The sequence below is a fragment of the Magnolia sinica genome, chromosome 12 (genome assembly GCF_029962835.1).
Source record: "Magnolia sinica isolate HGM2019 chromosome 12, MsV1, whole genome shotgun sequence".
Lineage (NCBI taxonomy): Eukaryota > Viridiplantae > Streptophyta > Magnoliopsida > Magnoliales > Magnoliaceae > Magnolia > Magnolia sinica.
Genome location: NC_080584.1, coordinates 391,473 through 409,772, shown reverse-complemented (window position 1 = coordinate 409,772; position 18,300 = coordinate 391,473). Strand labels below are relative to the sequence as shown.

Sequence of the window (18,300 nt, the reverse complement as noted above, 5' to 3'; positions counted from 1 at the left end):
TATGGATGAACGGTGGGGATATAATAAATAGATCATTGTGCGGCCCATGTCGAGGAGCGTCAGCGCTCGTCTTCGCACACCAGCCAATCGGCTTCCGAAATGAATGAATGACGGGGTATTTTGGTCCCTTGAAAAGTCGGCCGCTTGGAAGCTTAAAAAGAGGTGGGCTTCAAATGGCTGGTGGGCCATAAATGGGTCGTAGAGTAGGAAATTTGTCGGCTTTTTTCAACATCTACTTTCGAACTTTTGACTATTGGCAAACGTTCACCTACAATATTGTGTGAGAACTTTCAAATACAGCGAACTTTCTTCCTACCAATCTACTATTTTCGTAGGAAATCTGATCCATTGAAAGGATGGGCCACATCTTATAAGTTACATTGGTGGAAATTAATAACAATCCACTGATTATGTAGGATAGACTCATACATTGAGTATTTCCACAGTTGTTCATTTATTTCAACGGTGTGCCCTATCTGATAAGCTAGATTACTAAAGGTTTCGTCCCAATTTATCTTTAGGGTAGAGCCCATGTATGAATGGTTTAGATGTTCTACCCTATATGCAGAACTTCACATACATTTAATCTTTAAGAGAGCGTTGTGGGTAGAAGTTCAGATTCATTGCTGTGTTTCAGTTCTTTTCTTCCTTCCTATTGTACTAAAAAGTCCGAGAGTATGTCATTGCTTCCGTCGTGTGATGCAAGTAGCGGGGAGCAGATAAGGTCCGTCATGTGATGCAAGTAGCGAGGGAGCAGATAAGGTGAGACCCGGACTCACCGATGACGCAGCCTTTACCGTGGGGCCCACCTTGATGTATGTAGTCTGTATCCACTCTGTCCATCCGTTTTTCCGGAGCATTTTAGGGTATCATCCCAAAAATAAATCAGATCCAATTATCAGGTGGAAACCAATTGGCAGGGTGGATATAGAATAAATACATATAGGTGGGCCTGTAGAACATCGAAACCTATGGCTAGAGTACTATAGGTTTCGTCCCAATTTATCTTTAGGGTGGAGCCCATGTAAGACTGGTTTCGATGTTCCACTCAGTATGCAGAAGTTCACATACATTTAATCTTTAAGGGAGCGTTGTGTGCAGAGGTTAGATTCATCGATGTGTTTCAGTTCTTTTCATCCTTCCACGAGCTTCTGTAGTGCTGAAAAGTCCGAGAGTATGTCATTACTTCCGTCATGTGATGTGAGTGGTGGGGAGCAGATTAGGTGAGACCCCGGACTCACCCAAGACGCCGCCCTTACCGTGGGACCCACCTTGATGCATGGAATCTGTATCCACTTTGTTCATCCGTTATTCCGCATCATTTTAGGGTATTATCCCATAAATAAATCAGGTCAATTAGCAGGTGGAAACCGACGGACAAGGTGGATATAGAATAAATAAATCTAGGTGAGCCTCATGGTAAGGCCCCGACGCATGGATGAACATGACGAAGCTGATCACCGTCTTTTTCGAAGGGTAACTACTTCAAATCCATGGGCCTTTAATGGACTTCTTACGTAAACTTCTCAAATCCACGAGAAAAAATAGAAAATAAAAATAATTCTAGAAAATTGAAATAAATTTATTGTATATTGATAGATGAAGTAAATAGGTCTACAATCCTTTAAATAGGGATACCGAGACTTGGAATAAGTTTAGAGATTAAACTATAACTAAAACTCTCTGAAATTCACAACTTACTATAATTTACTATTTATAGTAAGTGTTCTATGTGGCTTAACGAAGTTATTATCCTATTTTTTCTAAACAATTTTAATGTTGGACACAACTCCTAAAGCTGAACGAATGAAGAGTTATAATCAAACTAAAACTTATTAAAAATATTTAAAGTGGAAATAAACATGAAATTTGACCGTCGATATGATGGAATCTCACAAATTCAGTGTGGGTAACCCGACAAATATGGGTTGGTTGGCTAAAGTAGCTCGTCCTACCCAAAAATCATATATTGTACGTCGAGTAACTCATTCCGATTTGCGAGATATGCCTATTTTAAGGTTCAGACGATTTTGATAACTTCTGCCTCCGATCGGGCCTTCTCTGATCCATCTTGGACATGAAAGTGCCTGTGACCCGCTCTACATCGGTCTCCTCTACTTCTAAAGAACTTGTTCTCGAGTTCTCGTACTGCTTTGATTTTTTATACTCGGTTCGGTGCGCCGTAACGATACTCGGATTAAAAGTTATGATCAGTTTACGGTCCACCTTCTTTTGGTCCAACCATGTTAGGAATGTATTTGTGACACGTTCTACATCAGACTCCTCAACTTGAAAAAAACTTGTCCTCGAGTTACTTAAGGAACTTGGCTCATGATTTTGAAATAACTTCTGATACCGATGTTTATTAGGCTTTTTCTTGTACTTGGCATTAGGCTCTTAAGGTGATACAATAATGTACTCTTGCTTTCCTTAACTTGACTAGTATCGATTAGTTCATTCACTCCTGCCTTCAAGATTTGACATTCTTTCTAACTCACCTAACAGTGAGGGCAGTTGGGTAAGCTACTCCCAGGGATAGGGCCTATGTGATGTTGGATGTCCCTCCTAGGGGGCAATCCATCGAGTAAATCTTCGGGTCAGACTTCTTTAAATTTGTTCAGGAAAGGCCTTAAACTTGGAGGAATGTGTTGAGAGTCAAATATTGCATATTAGACCCCAATTATTACCTGATTTTAAGAGCATGATACCGTTTAAACGCCTTATTTTAATCGTGTTTGTAATGCAGGGTGTATTTAGGAGCTTGGATTGGAAAAGGGTACCAAAAACATGAAATTAACACTCCGAAATCACCAAGGTAAGGGACGAACTCTAGGGGACCGAGATCGAAGACATTACATGCCGGGGATTCGAGAAAATCCGGTGTGTCGAGATAAAAAGGCCTAAAATTCATCTAGAATGCAAGATCACAGGGTTCTCACCATCCATTCGACTGAAAACTTCATATATGGCTTGAGAACTACAAATTAACCATACACGTCGAATTTCAACTCCCGGATCTTTGTGGAAATGGCCCAACGGATAAATAAGCCCACAAATTGTCAATCTGGGGCCCACCTGATCTTTGGATATGCTTCAAATTTGGTCTCAACCCCTTAGATTAGAATGGAAACAAGATGGATGGTGTGGATTTCTCATATACATCAAAGTGGACCCCAACTTGAGTGGCGTGGGCACGCAACGCAGGCACACTCGTTAAGTACCAGAAGAGCCAGAGTGGCCAACTAATCACTGACCGAGTTTTTTAAAAAAAAATTGGGAAATTGACTGTACTCGCCTCGAAGTTTGGGCAAATTACCTCGATCGCTACGACACTCCATATATTCCCTAAAGGGCTTTCTGACAGCTTTTGGACCTTGTTTCGGACGAAAATGCCCCTAACCTTGGTTAAGGAATTGTACGGTCCTGGAGTGAAGCAGAAGTCACCAGCTGTCTTAACCCCCGAGAAATGGACGGATCGGCTACTCCCTGGGACACCGACCAATGGCTGGTGCTCGGCGCTTTGTGGGCTCCACCACCAAGTACGTGTTTCATCCATGCCGTCCATATATTTCTACATATCATTTTATGGCATGAGACCAAAAACGAGCATGATCCAATCACGTCAGGCCCTAAGGGGATTTTAATAGTGGATATTTAATAACTATAATTTCCCCGCAGTGTGGTCCACCAGAGAGTTCTATCACTCTCTTTTTCCGATTCAAGCCATAAAATGATATTTTAAACTAGACGGACGGCCTGGATGAGGCACATACATCATGATGGGGCCCACAGACCACTGATCACCTGCACTACGAGCTTCGAAAGGGGCAAACGTCGCACTTATGTACATTTGAAAGACCCTCTCCTTCCTCTTCTTTTATTTTCCTATAGAAGATAAGATCCAAGGACTAAACGGCCAGAGAGCGATGTTGTTTCTCATCGTCATTTCGCTCATCTGAAAGCCTCTTCCACTACGAGGTTTGTATTTTATTTTGTTTTAACTGTAGGTAGGCATCTGCCAAGGTAAAGGAAGAACAGAGTCGACAAGACAAGGTACTTTGGTGGTCACGCGAAAGGGAGCCAAACTGCATTCATGCATTTATCTGCTCTTTCATTCAAAATAATGGAGCAGATAATTGAATAAACCATAGAGCCCCTATCGGGTTCTTCCTTTCTCCTTCCTCAGGGACGTTCACGATCTGCCTAAAGCTCAACGGCCTCCACTGGAAGTTCTGAAGACAACTTTCAAACTCCGTCAACTTGAAAAATTTCAACGAGCACCTAGCCATCAAAAAAGGGTTAACTACTTTCATTTCCTTCTACCCTGTCCTTCGCAGTTCTTACGTTTCTTCGGAATCATCGCTATTGAGCCGAAATACTTCCCATACAACATGACAACCGCGACTGCTGTAACATGATATCCAAGACTACAATTACAACACAATAGGAAGAGCAGTCTCTTCAACCATCACTGGTTGCCGGTTGAAGGGAGATCTTCTTCCTACTGTAAATGTCATTATGGTCGTAGTTGTCATGTTAAATCGGTTGTGGCTGTCTTGCTGGAAAGGAGGCAAAGATGCATTTATGGTGTTTATCATGTTAAATGGGTTGTGGTTTGCATGATGCATGTGACGCTTATTCCGGACAGTTGCTCTGAATCCGAAGGAAAGGGTCGTAGTTTATGAGCACCGAAGATGAGAGTGAGGAGGATGATAATATCCCCATTTACAAACTAAGGTGGAAGAAACTTGCAGAGTCTTGGCTTGCATGCTGAGCTTCTCTTCTGAAAGTCACTGTATTATATGGGTCGTGGTTGTCATGTTGTATGGATTGTAGTTGTCATGGATCAGTTGTTTAAATTTACAATGGATCGTGATATTGAAGTTATATGGGTCATGCGTATCTTGCCCCAGTTTAGCCGCCCGCGTATTGTCCTCCTCCACCCGTTGAAGATGAGCCTTTGTGGTTATCAGTTCGGACTCATCCGAGTCCAAACGAGACTGAATTGGCCTTCTCCTAGAGCACCATGTCCCTTAGTTGGCCTTCTCCGGCCAGGCCCTTCAGCTTCTCCTGTTCCTCGGCAGAAGTCTTCAGGAGCTCTTCCAGCCTGTCCTTCTCCTTTCAATTTTAGTCATCGCCTTTAACCTCTCCCAAATCAATAGTAACATCGGCTGCGCCTGAGAAAGAAAAGATCTAGAAAGTATAAATCGACAATCAAAGCCAACAAATCGAGTAAGATTGAGAGCTCACAGTACAACAGACCGAGGCGTAGTTGTTGATGAATGGCTCGGGAAGGCGAGTAATAATATTGGCGATTGATTTGCCGCCCAGTCGACTAGGAGAGACCTATGATAGCCGGGTGACAGTGATACTCCAATCCCAAGGGGGGTCATGGTTTGTAATGTAATATGAGATGTATTTGTCATATCATATTAATAACAACAATATTCTCGAACGGGCCCCAGCGAGGTTTGGTCGTGGATTGCATGGTAGATTCGTCGTGAAGATGACATGGGTTGTGGTTCACATGAACAACGGGTCGTGTTTGTCACGGCATATGGGTCGTGGTTGTAATTTAACTTCGATGATCCGCTATTCATAATAACCACGACACTACGTAATGCATAATCACGATCCACTATTGATCAACGTTTCATGGGTCGTTCTATCCTTTAATATGGATCGTGGTTGTAATGTTGTATAGGTCTTAGCTGTGATGAAATTTGGATCCTTCATGTAATTATTAAAGGGTGGTGGTTGGCCTGTTATATGGACCGTGATTTTCGTGTATCATGGTTCGTAGTTGTTATTTTGAAATGGGTTCGTGTTAATCGTTTTGCATGGTCGTTGTTGCCTTGTTTCATGTGTCGTTGCTGACAACCACGTCATTATTTTTTTGCACTACCCATTTACATGACAACCACGACCTATTGTATGTACACGATTGCCATGTGTTCGTGGCTCAGATACATAAAGGCTCGTTATTATCATCCACCTTGGGTCGTGGTTGTCATGAAACATGGGTCATGACTGACGTTGTATAGGTATTTGTTGTCATGATACATGAAACTGGCAATGGATTAATATGTAGGTCGTTGTTGTCGTTTTAAAATATACATGAAGCATTGGTCGTAGTTGATCTCGGTCGTGTTTGTCGTGTTAAAATAGTCATGTTTCACAGTTGTAATGGTTCGTGGTTGTAGTAAACACGACGATCTTACGAGAAACACGACCCAGAAATATGGTGTTATAATAGGTATATGGATCGTGGTTCTGGTGCTATATGGGTCGTGGTTCTCATGTTGTAAGGGTCGTGGTTTTAGTGTTCTACGGGTCATTGTTCTAATGTTGTTATTCACGATCCAACGTGGATAAAAACCATGACTTAATGTGCATGTTAACTACGATCACACAACAGTGTCGTGGTTGCCATACATACTGGGTCGGTTTATATAGGTCCTATCCATGACCCTTCCCGTTGGAATCAGAGCGACTCTTCAAAATCAGCACCACACTCTTTTTCAGGAAATCGCATTACGCTACTTCCCTATAATCCCCTCCATAGTGTGGAAGTAGCAAAATGCGATTTCCTGAAAAATAGTGTGGCGCTTATTCCGAAAGGTCACTCTGATTCCGAATGGAAGGATCATAGATATAAGGACACATATAACACGACCTAATGTGCATGACAACCAAGACCCTTTCGTGTAATCGTGAATAACATGCACAGTACATCGTGAATTTTTTCCACGTTGGATCGTGAATAAAAACATGAGAACCACGACACATATAATGCTAACACCATGACCCATGCAACATGCACACCACGACCCATATAACACCAGAACTACGATCCATATACATGTTATAACACCATGAATAATAATATACTTGTTAAATTGGTCGTGACGCACAGTTGTCGTGGATCATGGTTCTCGTCCATGTTGGATCGTATTCGACAACCACGACCTTATGAGGAACCCGAGCCGTACAACATGGAAACCACTCCAGGTGTCATGAGAACCAAGACCATACAACTTGCAGAATCTTGCGCACTACATCCGCGACCCATTTACATGACAACCATGAACCCATTCACATGACAACCACGACCCAACCTCCGTTATACAACGACCATTTCCCCATACCTGGAATGTTAATGGAAAAGGAAAACTACCGTTCCCCATATAGAGAATTAATGTATTGGACTTACCAGTGAAAAAGGACTGTTTCCCCATACGAGGTTGTATTTATTTATCGGACCTTCTTGTAGACACTTGCTACGGATCGCGAAGACCAAACATGGTATAGTGAGGGCTTTCGCGGTCAAGTGAAGGGAGCTTACTGTAGGGCACACCTTGATCAAAGTCATCTCAATCTTCCATAGCGATAAACACGACCCTTCGTATATGACAACCACGATCCTTCACGTTGTTAATAAACGACCCAGGAAAAGGATCATTCTTGATAGTTTTCCTTTATCGTGTTTTTCATGTAAATTTAACCGTGGTTGTTATGATATATGGATTGTGGTTGTCAAAGTTTCATGGGTCATGGTGTCGGTTACTATGGGTTGTGGTTTTCATATTTTATGGATCGTTGTTGTCGTATTTTATGGATCATTGTTGTCATGCTACAAAATAATGAGTTCATTTGTAGAGCTTTGACGTCAGCTTGAAACTCGGAAGAAGCCAGGTTACATCAGCCTAGAATCACAAAGAAGCCATTACACACCAGGTCCGCCAACTCCGAGCAGTTGCTCATCCACAAAATATCAATGTCTTTTGAAGGGCTTTTACATCAGCCTGGAACTCAACAAACCTAAGGCGAAAGGATTCATGTAAATTTATCTATGGTTGTTATGATATATGGATCTTGGTTGACAAAGTTACATGGGTCATGGTGTCGGTTGTTGTGGGTTGTGGTTTTCATGTTTTATGGATCATTGTTGTCATATTATACAGATCGTTGTTGTCATGCTGAGTAACCATCTGACTTTTACTTTCGTAAGAACAATTGAATGTGTTTAGGGACTTTCTGCATGTTCACTGCATCCTTTTATAATAATCACTATTACATTAATTTTTTCAGCTCATTGCATGTTTTATGTTTGCAGGTATTACATGGACTATTTCATGCATTTGTTGGAGTATTTAGTATCTTTTTTCATATAGACAGAATCCTTGCAAGACCTCGATAGAAATTTTCAAAAGGTTCTCATTCTGTCTCTTGAAAGTGCTTGGATTATTTCCATACAGTTTATTTTGCTTGTTAATATGGTGAAAATTTCTCATTCTGTCATATTATACGAATCTTTGTTGTCAGGCTGGAATCTCGAAGAAGTCATTACACACCAGGTCCGCCAATCCGAGTAGGTGCTCGTCCACAAAATATCAATTTCTTTTGTAGGGTTTTTACATCAACCTAGAACTCAGCAGAGCTAAGATGGAAGGATTCAGAGTATAAGGTCGTGGTGAGACAGAGACAAGCCCTATGATTGCGCTCGAAACACGATATATGGGTCGTGACTGTCATTGATAATGGTTCGTGGTTGTAATTTTGAATAGGTTGTGGTTGTCCTGAAATATGGATCATGAATATAATTATATATGGGTCGTGGTTGTCGTGTTATATAGTTCGTGCTTGGGGTGAAGCATTGATCACAGTTATCATTCAATATGGTTGTCATGTTATACGGATCATGGTTGTCGTATTACATGGGTCGTATTCTAATATTTAGAATGTATTGTCGTTGTCATTGTTTGGGTCGTGGTTCAACAAAGCCACTGAATGAAAGCAAGAAACATTAATATGACAATCACAACACATGAATCCCGAAAACCACAACATATTGTTATATACACTATTTTCATACTTAGGTCATGGTTTAAATGTATAAAGGCTCGCGATTATCATCAATATGTAGGTTGCGATTAACATGGTACATGGGTAGTGACTGTTATTGTATATGGTTTGTAGTTGTAAGGATATATAGGTCGTGGTTGTCATGATACATGGACCATGAATGGTATGATATATGTATCGTTGTTGTCGTGTTATATGGGTCGTAGTATACGGGATGAATGGTTCATATTTGATATGGGTCGTGGTTCTCGTCCATATTGAAACGTATTCGACAACCATGACCATATGGGGAACATGACCCATACAACCTGGAAATCAAGATCCACATATAATGAGAACCATGACCCATGGTTAAGTTCATGATCCATTGTTGATGACAACCATGACCCATTCAACTTGCACAGCCGTGCACACCACAATAATGATCCAGGCAACATGACAACCACGATCTATATAACATAGCAATTACAACCCATATAACATTACAATCATGACAATGTAATATGAAAACATCGACCCTTATAACATTACAACCATGATTCATATAACACAGTAACTACCAGAAGAGAAGCTCAGTGATGCAAAAGACTCTGCAAGTTTCTTCCACTGACGTTTATAATATAATAAGAAGATGCAGCCCTTATAACCACTTTAACGGGTTGTGGTTGCCATGACTTGGGATTTGTAGTTGCCATAACGTATAGATCGTGGCTTCCATGACATATGGATCGTTGTTCTCTTAAAAAAGTTTGTCAACAACGATCGAACATGGATGACAACCACGATCTATTACATATATGAACTACGAAAATATTAACACACAACAACGACCAATATTAACACGACCAATGATCCAGTTGTTCTATTTGCAAATCTCTTAAAAACTACTCTCACGACAACAATAAATTCACCGACAAACATGTTCTCCACATATTCATAACCATGACACATATATATACATGGGATTTTCGATATCTACGTATGCAATGTCCTAACGTTGATGGGTAGATTTCCATACACTACAACGAGAACAGATCAATAGATGTAGATGGCCAGATTTCTATGCACTTATAACTCATAAGATAATTTCTCAACCACACCTCTTTATAAATAAATATGATGGTAAGTAGAAAACTCTCCACCTATTGATGTGTTATATGTCACTGTATTTGTCATGTTATAAAAATCGTGTTTATCATGTTGTTGTTTCAACGTGTACAGTATGGAATGGATTATGTACGCCATGGATAAAACACATAAGCACCGAGCCATTCATAAGTCATGTCATGTACATAATCTGTGGTTGTCTGGTTACATGGGCCGCTGTTGTGACGGTATATGGATCGTGGCTTGAAGGCTGTTACGGATCATCTTTCTCGTGTAATATGAGGCGTGGTGTTCATGCTTAGGGGTCGTGGTATTGCATTTAGTTCCATTACTTCCCATAATGTAGATATATCATGCAGGCTTTTCAGGGGTCCGGATTAGGGTCGTGGATGTGAACCACAAACAAACATGCGTGACAACCACGATCTAACGTGAATAGTAATCATGATCTAACATGCATGTGAACCACGATAAAGATCACATGACAATTTCGTGGTTGTCATAGAGACTGTGTCATTGTTCTTATGGACCGTGGTCATTGTTTTAGACTAGTCGTGGTTATGATGTTAGAAGGATCGTGGTTGTAACATGATATGTGTTGTGGTTCTAATGTTACAGGGGTCGTGGTTGTCGCCATATATGGATCGTGTTTGGCATGCACCTTCAACCACACATATAGAACAACGATCCATTGTGTATGCCAACCAACGTGGCTGACAGTGAAAGTGCAATACAACTTCGAATTGTTTACGGACAATTACTACCCATCTCATTCACCAACCCATTATAGATCATAATAAGAAGAATAAACATCAAATACACTGATCCATTCATCATTCAATATCAAATTAGTGTTTGGCTCTCTTTGTTGGTCTACCTGCCGCCTCATCTCCTTATTTTTCTGGAAAGGCAACACCATCTGCTTTTGTCTGTTGCAGACAGTCATATGCAATCGCCTTTCTAAATTTTAGAATTTCCTCCTATAGAATCAGAATGAGCTAATCTTAAAACAAAGTACAAAGCAGTCAAACTTAAATGTAGACTCATATTTAATAGAAAATATATACTTACATACGTAAAGTCAATTACACTCATACTGCACAAGAAGTCTATATATTTCAGCATGTATATGCCACAATCGTCCGAGTTCGGTTGTGTAGGCCTGTCAGTGGACGGCTTCATAATCCACGGCTTCTCCCACTTAACTAATCCATCATCAAGAACATGGAATAACCACCTCAGCCTATCCGTTACCTGTGCGACGACCAGTTCATTTTTCTCTTCCAATTCGGTACTCAAGCTATCGTATAAAGTGACATCTTTCTTCATCGGATAAACAGCAGCCATCAGCCAGTGCTGCCCCCTCGCATTAAGAGGGATGTACACCTTTGAGGTACAAGAAATATGACAACAGTTAAAGCATTGTCCTTCCAAATATGGTTCTAATCATTTAAGTCCATGTGTAAGAAACTAAGATCTTACCACATCATACTTCCATAGAGGTTTCGGTTTACAGTTGACTATTTCTATAAGCACTTCACACAACCTTACAGACTTCATGGTCCCACGATCCTTATAGTTCCCAGCGTCATAAGTTTTCAGCAAGTCAAGTTGTTGTTCCATGTATTGCTCTTGATATGTTGAATATTGTTAGAAACAGAAATAATTAATGACGTTTTAAAGACAACTATGGTCATCAAATTCACATTACCATAAATAGCGACGAGACGAATGCGGTCCTGTCTACCTCGTGGTCGATGGTCCTGACATGCTGATAGGTATCTTAAGTATAGGTCTATGGCATATATAACGTGGAAAATGTCTTATGTAACTATAATATTCATACATTGATATGAAACAATGAAGGAGAAAAGGTATAAACTTACCTCAGAGTCGACCCATGAATTTGGATCATAGACACTTTTCAACTAGACGAGTAAACTTGACTCTCTAACAACTCTTAACATGTCCTCTTCGGCATCGGTTAAAGCTCGGTGGAGTTCACTGAGCCCCTGACGAGGCTCTATTACAGTTAGAGCTCTGTCTGGATCCGCTGTATCGCAACGTGGTCTCCCTTCCTCACTCAGTTGTGGGATAACGATGTTGAGTTGTAATAAAATGACATATTATCTATGGAGTTCATAATATAATGTCCAATTTAAACCACAATCCAAATGTAATTCCACGTACAATTGCACCCATGGCGCAACATTCTCATCTTTAAGATGGGTCATCCCAGCTTCAAAATTAGAGACCTAACTGATCCCAGCCTCGAAATTGGAGCTGTTGACATTAACCACGATCCAAGGTGGAACACAACAACGACTAATTTTTCATTTCATATACAGTTATTACTTCTACCTCCTCTCTAAGCTTCATTCAAGTAAGCATTCTCATGCCTGAGAGGACCCGTTGAATGGGCAGGGGTATGTAACAGCGACCCTCATTGGATCATGACCACTACTTAAAAAGGAACACAACAATGACAAAATATGACAAGGAAAAATTTTAATTTTATATACCTTTATTCGTTGTATTTCCTCCCCATACTGCCTCATCTACTCCAGCAGTGAAGCATTCTCTACGATCAGAGGGCTGGTCGAAGGAACATTGTCCTGTAATGAAATCATATATCAGAAATGGTTATTACAGCCACTGGAGCCTTGTTGTCGTCTATAGTTGGTCGTGGTTCACATCTATGAAGGTTCGTGGATGTCACGAACAATTCACTATGTATGATAATCACAATCCACATTGGATGGGAATAATGATCGCGACGGATGATAATAACAATCCACACTGAACGATAATCACGATCCATGTCTCTTAGAAACCACGTCCATTGTCTAGATAGAAGACTATCATATTATGTCGATCACAACTCATCCACTATTCAGTGTGCATGTCAACCATGACCCCTGGTGTATGATAACAATGATTAATGATAGATTCAACTTCGTATACCTTCATTCCCTGGATCTCCTCTTTGAGTTGCTTCACCAGCTCCTGCAGTGAAGAATTAATATCCTCTCTGATCTTCTTCACCTGCTCCTGCAGTGAAGCATTGATCTCCTCCCTGAGTTGATTCACCTGCTCTTGCAGTGAAGCATTGATCTCCTCCCTGAGTTGCTTCACCAGATCCTGCAGTGAAGCATTGATCTCCTCTCTATGCTGCTTCACCTTCTCCTGCAGTGAAGAATTGATCTCCTCTCTATGTTGTTTTACCTGCTCATGCAGTGAAGCATTGATCTCCTCTCTATACTGCTTCACCTTCTCCTGCATTGAAGCATTTTCTGCACTGAGAGGGCTGATCGAAAAGACAATGTCCGTATTGGGTCGTGGTTGAAAGATATGTGGGTGACAGATACGATAAAAAATAGGGTCGTGATTATTACAACCAACGGGTCGTGGTTGCCATCCATGTTAGGTCGTAGTTCAACCATACAATCCATCGTGGATGAAAACTATGATCCATTGTATGTGATAAGAGTGATCCATATTTCATTTAAACCACTAACCACGTTACACGAAAACCGCGACCTTAGGCCATCAATGTTAGGCCGTGGACCCTAGGTACATGAAAACCACGACCCTTGCTGTATGATAATAACGATCCTATGTGGATGACAACCACGATCCATTTTTCAATTTCCTTTACAGTGAGCTATTAACAAATAAGTTAGATGAAGAAAGGAGATTTCACGTATGTGTTTTGTATTCATTCTATCTCTCATTGACGTCACTTCTTGTAAAGAAGCATAATCCTCCTTGAGGTGCTTTATTTCTACTCCAAACTCATTAATCCGTTTCAATTCACCCTTTATTCTTTGCACCTCAGTGGCGAGGAAATCAATCCGCTTATTAGATTTCCTTATTGCGGATCTTGCTTTTTTATTATCTTTCAATACATTCCGCAAATGGGCAAATTTCCCATCAAGCTCAGTTGTTTTTTTTTCATTTCTAAGAGGGAGGTTGTAAGATTAGCCTCAACTTTATTTCTTTCGTCATTCTCCATTGTCTTTGCTGTGGGTGCTGACCATAGAGCCTTGTCCTTTATATGAATGTCGTTGACATTTATACTCCTGACAACCTCGATCTCTACTTCTTCGACTGTTGGTCGAAGCTCTGGAGCTAGCACCACTTGCAGGAGAAAATTTGATTTATTAATTATAAACATACTGCATGATTCAAATTACAATACCAATTGAAAAAATCTTACCGGCACAACTGTGAAGATGACGGATATGGTTTCATATCTGCCTGTTTTCTTTTGAACCTAATTTAAGATTCAAGGAATCCTTGTAGGCAATCTTCAACGGCCCACCTACGGTCACCAGTGAGTTGAGGGAACCATTCGTAGGCCCAAATCTGTATAAGAATAATTATCATGCATTACATATTGCTTGACATGTATGGAAGAAAAGGGGAACAATTCGAACTCAAAGTATGAATCAGGATAAGAATGACGTACTTGTATGGCATACGCGCATCCGCATATGTTATATGATTTGGGGTACTAGCTAGTCGTCCTTTCCCACAGAATAATGTCAGACGCAGCATTAACCCCATTCTTCAAATAATCATACCCACATTGCTCCAGGGGTAATTATTAAAATATTCTAAGTCATCAACCATGTCTATAAACGTATCAATACAGTTATTCTTTTGCGGAGATCCAACCAATAGACTCTCAACGCAAATTATTAGAGCCAGCTTCACTGCGCGTATATGTTCATCTTTATCGGTGAGTGAGAAATAGGCCTCTTTCAGTTTTTGTTTACTCACACCCCCAGCTCTCAGGTAGGTCTCCCTAATGCCTTTTCCTGCCTTTGCTCTTCCTGCCTCGGCACGACCGCCAACATCTATACTAAGTGGTCCAAACTTAAGACCCATTATTAGTACAAAATCAAGCTCTGTAAATCTTATCTTGGTGCCTTCAACATTGAATTTTAGATTACTAACATGCCTTTGCATCAGGCAATGCATGATCTGAGACTGTGCCGTCCACTCGGCCAGTGGAATGTCCAGCAGAAATCTAAAACAGGTGTCTCTAAATAGTTTCTTTCAATCGGGCTTCTTCTCCATATCTTTAACCAAGACTTTCAGAAACTTGACAGAGCACTTGGGAGAGACCTACGCCTTTTCAAAGTCTAAGCATGTAGTCATGGTTGGCTTCTTTCGACCTGCATTCCAATATGGTCGTGGATTATTAATTAATAATGATAGGATGGTCTTGTAAAATCTAACATGGGTCGTAATTGTACTACACAGTGGATCGGGATTGAAATCCACGAAGGGTCGTGTTTATAACAACTTTTAAAGGAATGTGGTTATCATGGTAAACGGTTTGTTGTTGTCATCTACACTGGATCGTAGTTATCATTTGTGCTAGGTCGTGGTTGACAGTCATGCTACAGGGTTCGTTGAAGTCATCTATTTGCTTGTCACCAACGATCCATTAGGCAAACCAATCACGATCGCAACAACAATCGTGGTTGTTATGGCATACAGATTGTTTTTGTCGTCTACATTAAATCATGGTTCACAGGCACGACCCGTAGAAGATGTGATCCACGATCCAGTTCAATTGTCAACTACGACCCATTATGCAACAAACCACGATCACAACAATGATCATGGTTGTCATGCCATACGTATCATTGATGTCATCTGTGTTGAGTCGTGGTTCACAGCGACGACCCACATAACACGTGGGCCACGATATACTGACCCTGTCAACCACGATCTATTCGGCATATCACCACTGATCACAACAACGACCGTGATTGTCATGCTATACATCTAGTTATAGTCATATACATTGGGTCGTGGTTCACAGCCCAGACCCACATAACATACTAACCACCATATACCGTCCCTGTCAACCATTACCTTGTTTTGCCATTTATATTGACTGAGCTGCACTGAACTTGTATATGTACTCGCTGAGTGGCGATGGAGGGGCCCAATGAAGAAGATTCAAAACCAGTAAAAAAAAGGGTTAGGTTAGGGATAGATAAAAAGTGAAGGGGTTCCAAAGAAGAAGCAGCAGTATATAGTCGGCGTTCCGTGTGGGGACAAACGATTGAAGTTATGCGTTTGGAATTGTAAACATTCGTAAAAGCGTCCGTTGATGTTCTGCGTTTGGGATGTTATAGTCGGTGTTCCGTAAGTCACAACGAAGTGCCTTTTCTCTAATCCGCACCGTCCATTTTATTTCTAACATCAAGAAACCCAAATAATGGTCAAAATATTAGAATCCAATGGACCACGATAGTTCAACCAAAAGATTCCTGCCTTTAGCACGTCATCTTTAGTGTATGTACATGCGACATATTACTTCCATACAAACAAAGATATATGGGGTCCACAGTGATATTATATATATATGTCGTCTAAACTAACCATCGTATGAATATACGTATATAAAGACATATCATAAAAATAATAATAATAAGATTTGTCAGGTGGATGTATGGCCCACGTAGTTCTTGACACCCTCTAACCATTAATTTTAGTGTAATCAACTACGCGATATATATACAAAATGGCAACCACGATATATATCGTCATGTCAACGACGACCCATCGAACATTAACACTATGACCCATATAACATTATAACCACGATACAGAGTTATGGGCCAGAGACTTGGGTTTCAAACTGGATATGGCGAGGGCTTTCGTTATCACAACTTAATCAAAGTCATCCCTACCTTGCACAATGACAACCACAACACTTCGTAGATGACAAACCACGATCCTTCACGTTGTCAATACATGATCGAGGCAAAGGATCGTTGTTGACTCTGTCTTTTTTTGTGTAATTTTTTTTTAATCGTGCTTTTCATGTAAAATGGATTGTGGTTGTTATGATATATATGGATCGTAGGTTATTAGAGTTACATGGATCGTGGTGTCGGTTGCTATGGGTCGTGGTCTTCATGTTTTATGGATCGTTGTTGTCGTATTTTACGAATCGTTGTTGTCATATTATATGGATCGCGAATTTCATGTTTTATGGATCGTTGTTGTCATGTTATGTGGATCGCCATTGTCATGTTTCAAAATATCGAGTTCGTTTTCCTGAAAATCAGAATAGGACATTTCACATCGGAATGGAATATGGATCATGGTTGTAATGTTGTATAAGTCGTGATTAAAATAAAATATAGATCCTGGTTGTCATGTCATATGGTTCGTGATCGTAGTTGTCATTTGATATGGATTCGTGGTTGTCATGTTATAAGGGTCGTGGTTGTCGTCTTGCATGGATCATGGTTGATGGTGTGCATGCGTCGTAGTTGTCATATTTGTTATAGATTGTGGTTTCATCCGTACTGGAACGTTGTTGACAACCATTGCACTGAGGAAAGCACGACAGATTATCATGACAACCACGATCCATATATCACGAAAACCACGACCTATGTTATGTACACTATTCTGATCTTTGAGTTTGTGGTTCATATGCATAAAAGCTCTTGATTATCGTTCACATTGGGTCATGTTTGTCATGATACATGGGTCCTCATTGTCATTGTATATGAGTAAGGGTTGTGAGGTTCTATAGGTCGTGGTTGTCATGATACATGGACCCTGACTGGAATGATATGTGGGTCATTGTTGTCGTGTTATATGGGTCATGGTATACGTGAATCATTGGTCGTAGCTGATATAGGTCGTGGTCAAAGCTGTAATGGATCGTGGTTGTCGTCCTTGTTGATCCGGCGCTGACAACCGCAACTTAATGAGAAAGACAACCCATATGACATTTCAATCGCGATCGTATTGTCATGACAACCACGACCCATTGTTAAGTTCACGTTTTCCTATATGGGTCATGGTTCAAATGCACAATGGATCATGGTTAGCATACACATTGGAAAGTGGTTAACATGCACCAAAGTTGATGAATCAATAAATAATAAGTATATATATATTTATATATATATTACAATTCACATTACATTATCATAAGCAATAAAAAATAATAATAATAAGTCATCACCAGCCTCGGCCTCATCCTCGGCCAACAGAGACGAAGGTGCATCGACGCCGATTGTGACCTATTCATTTCCATCTCGAGCATCTCAGTGTTGGCCTATTTTCTTGCTGGCATGTAATTCGAACCTTTTTCGGTCTTCCATCAGATCTTCTACTTTCTGGAGGCTTCATATTCTTACATAAAACCTTCACTTCGTCTGAAATGTCCCGTTGTGTCTTGCAAAGCACCGTGTAAACTAACCGCCCATACACCTCATTACTCTTAGATTCACCACATCGGTCATTCCCCATGCGGTGATGCACTTCCGAGTTGCATCACCA

The 18,300-nt window shown here is 40.6% G+C and overlaps 1 protein-coding gene across 1 annotated transcript; it reads right to left on the bottom strand.

Annotated features, from left to right (window-relative positions):
• Window positions 1-12,530: 12,530 nt before the first annotated feature.
• Window positions 12,531-14,865, bottom strand: LOC131221700 (uncharacterized). The gene is made up of 4 exons (XM_058216997.1): window positions 14,628-14,865; window positions 13,964-14,112; window positions 12,937-13,248; window positions 12,531-12,587 (listed from the first exon to the last, which is right to left on the bottom strand). Exons 1-4 carry the CDS (start codon window positions 14,863-14,865, stop codon window positions 12,531-12,533), a joined length of 756 nt encoding a protein of 251 aa, XP_058072980.1.
• Between the last annotated feature and the right edge of the window lie 3,435 nt (window positions 14,866-18,300).

What these genes read in the sequence shown, in the direction of transcription:
- LOC131221700 (XM_058216997.1), bottom strand. Translation starts at nt 14,865, where the DNA reads ATGGGTCTTAAGTTTGGACCACTTAGTATAGATGTTGGCGGTCGTGCC. An exon ending in AGAATGACGAAAGAAATAAA is followed by an intron (nt 13,249 to 13,963) that starts GTTGAGGCTAAT and finishes GCTTCAATGCAG; the next exon opens with GAGAAGGTGAAGCAGTATAG. An exon ending in AGGAGATCCAGGGAATGAAG is followed by an intron (nt 12,588 to 12,936) that starts GTATACGAAGTT and finishes ATTTCATTACAG; the next exon opens with GACAATGTTCCTTCGACCAG.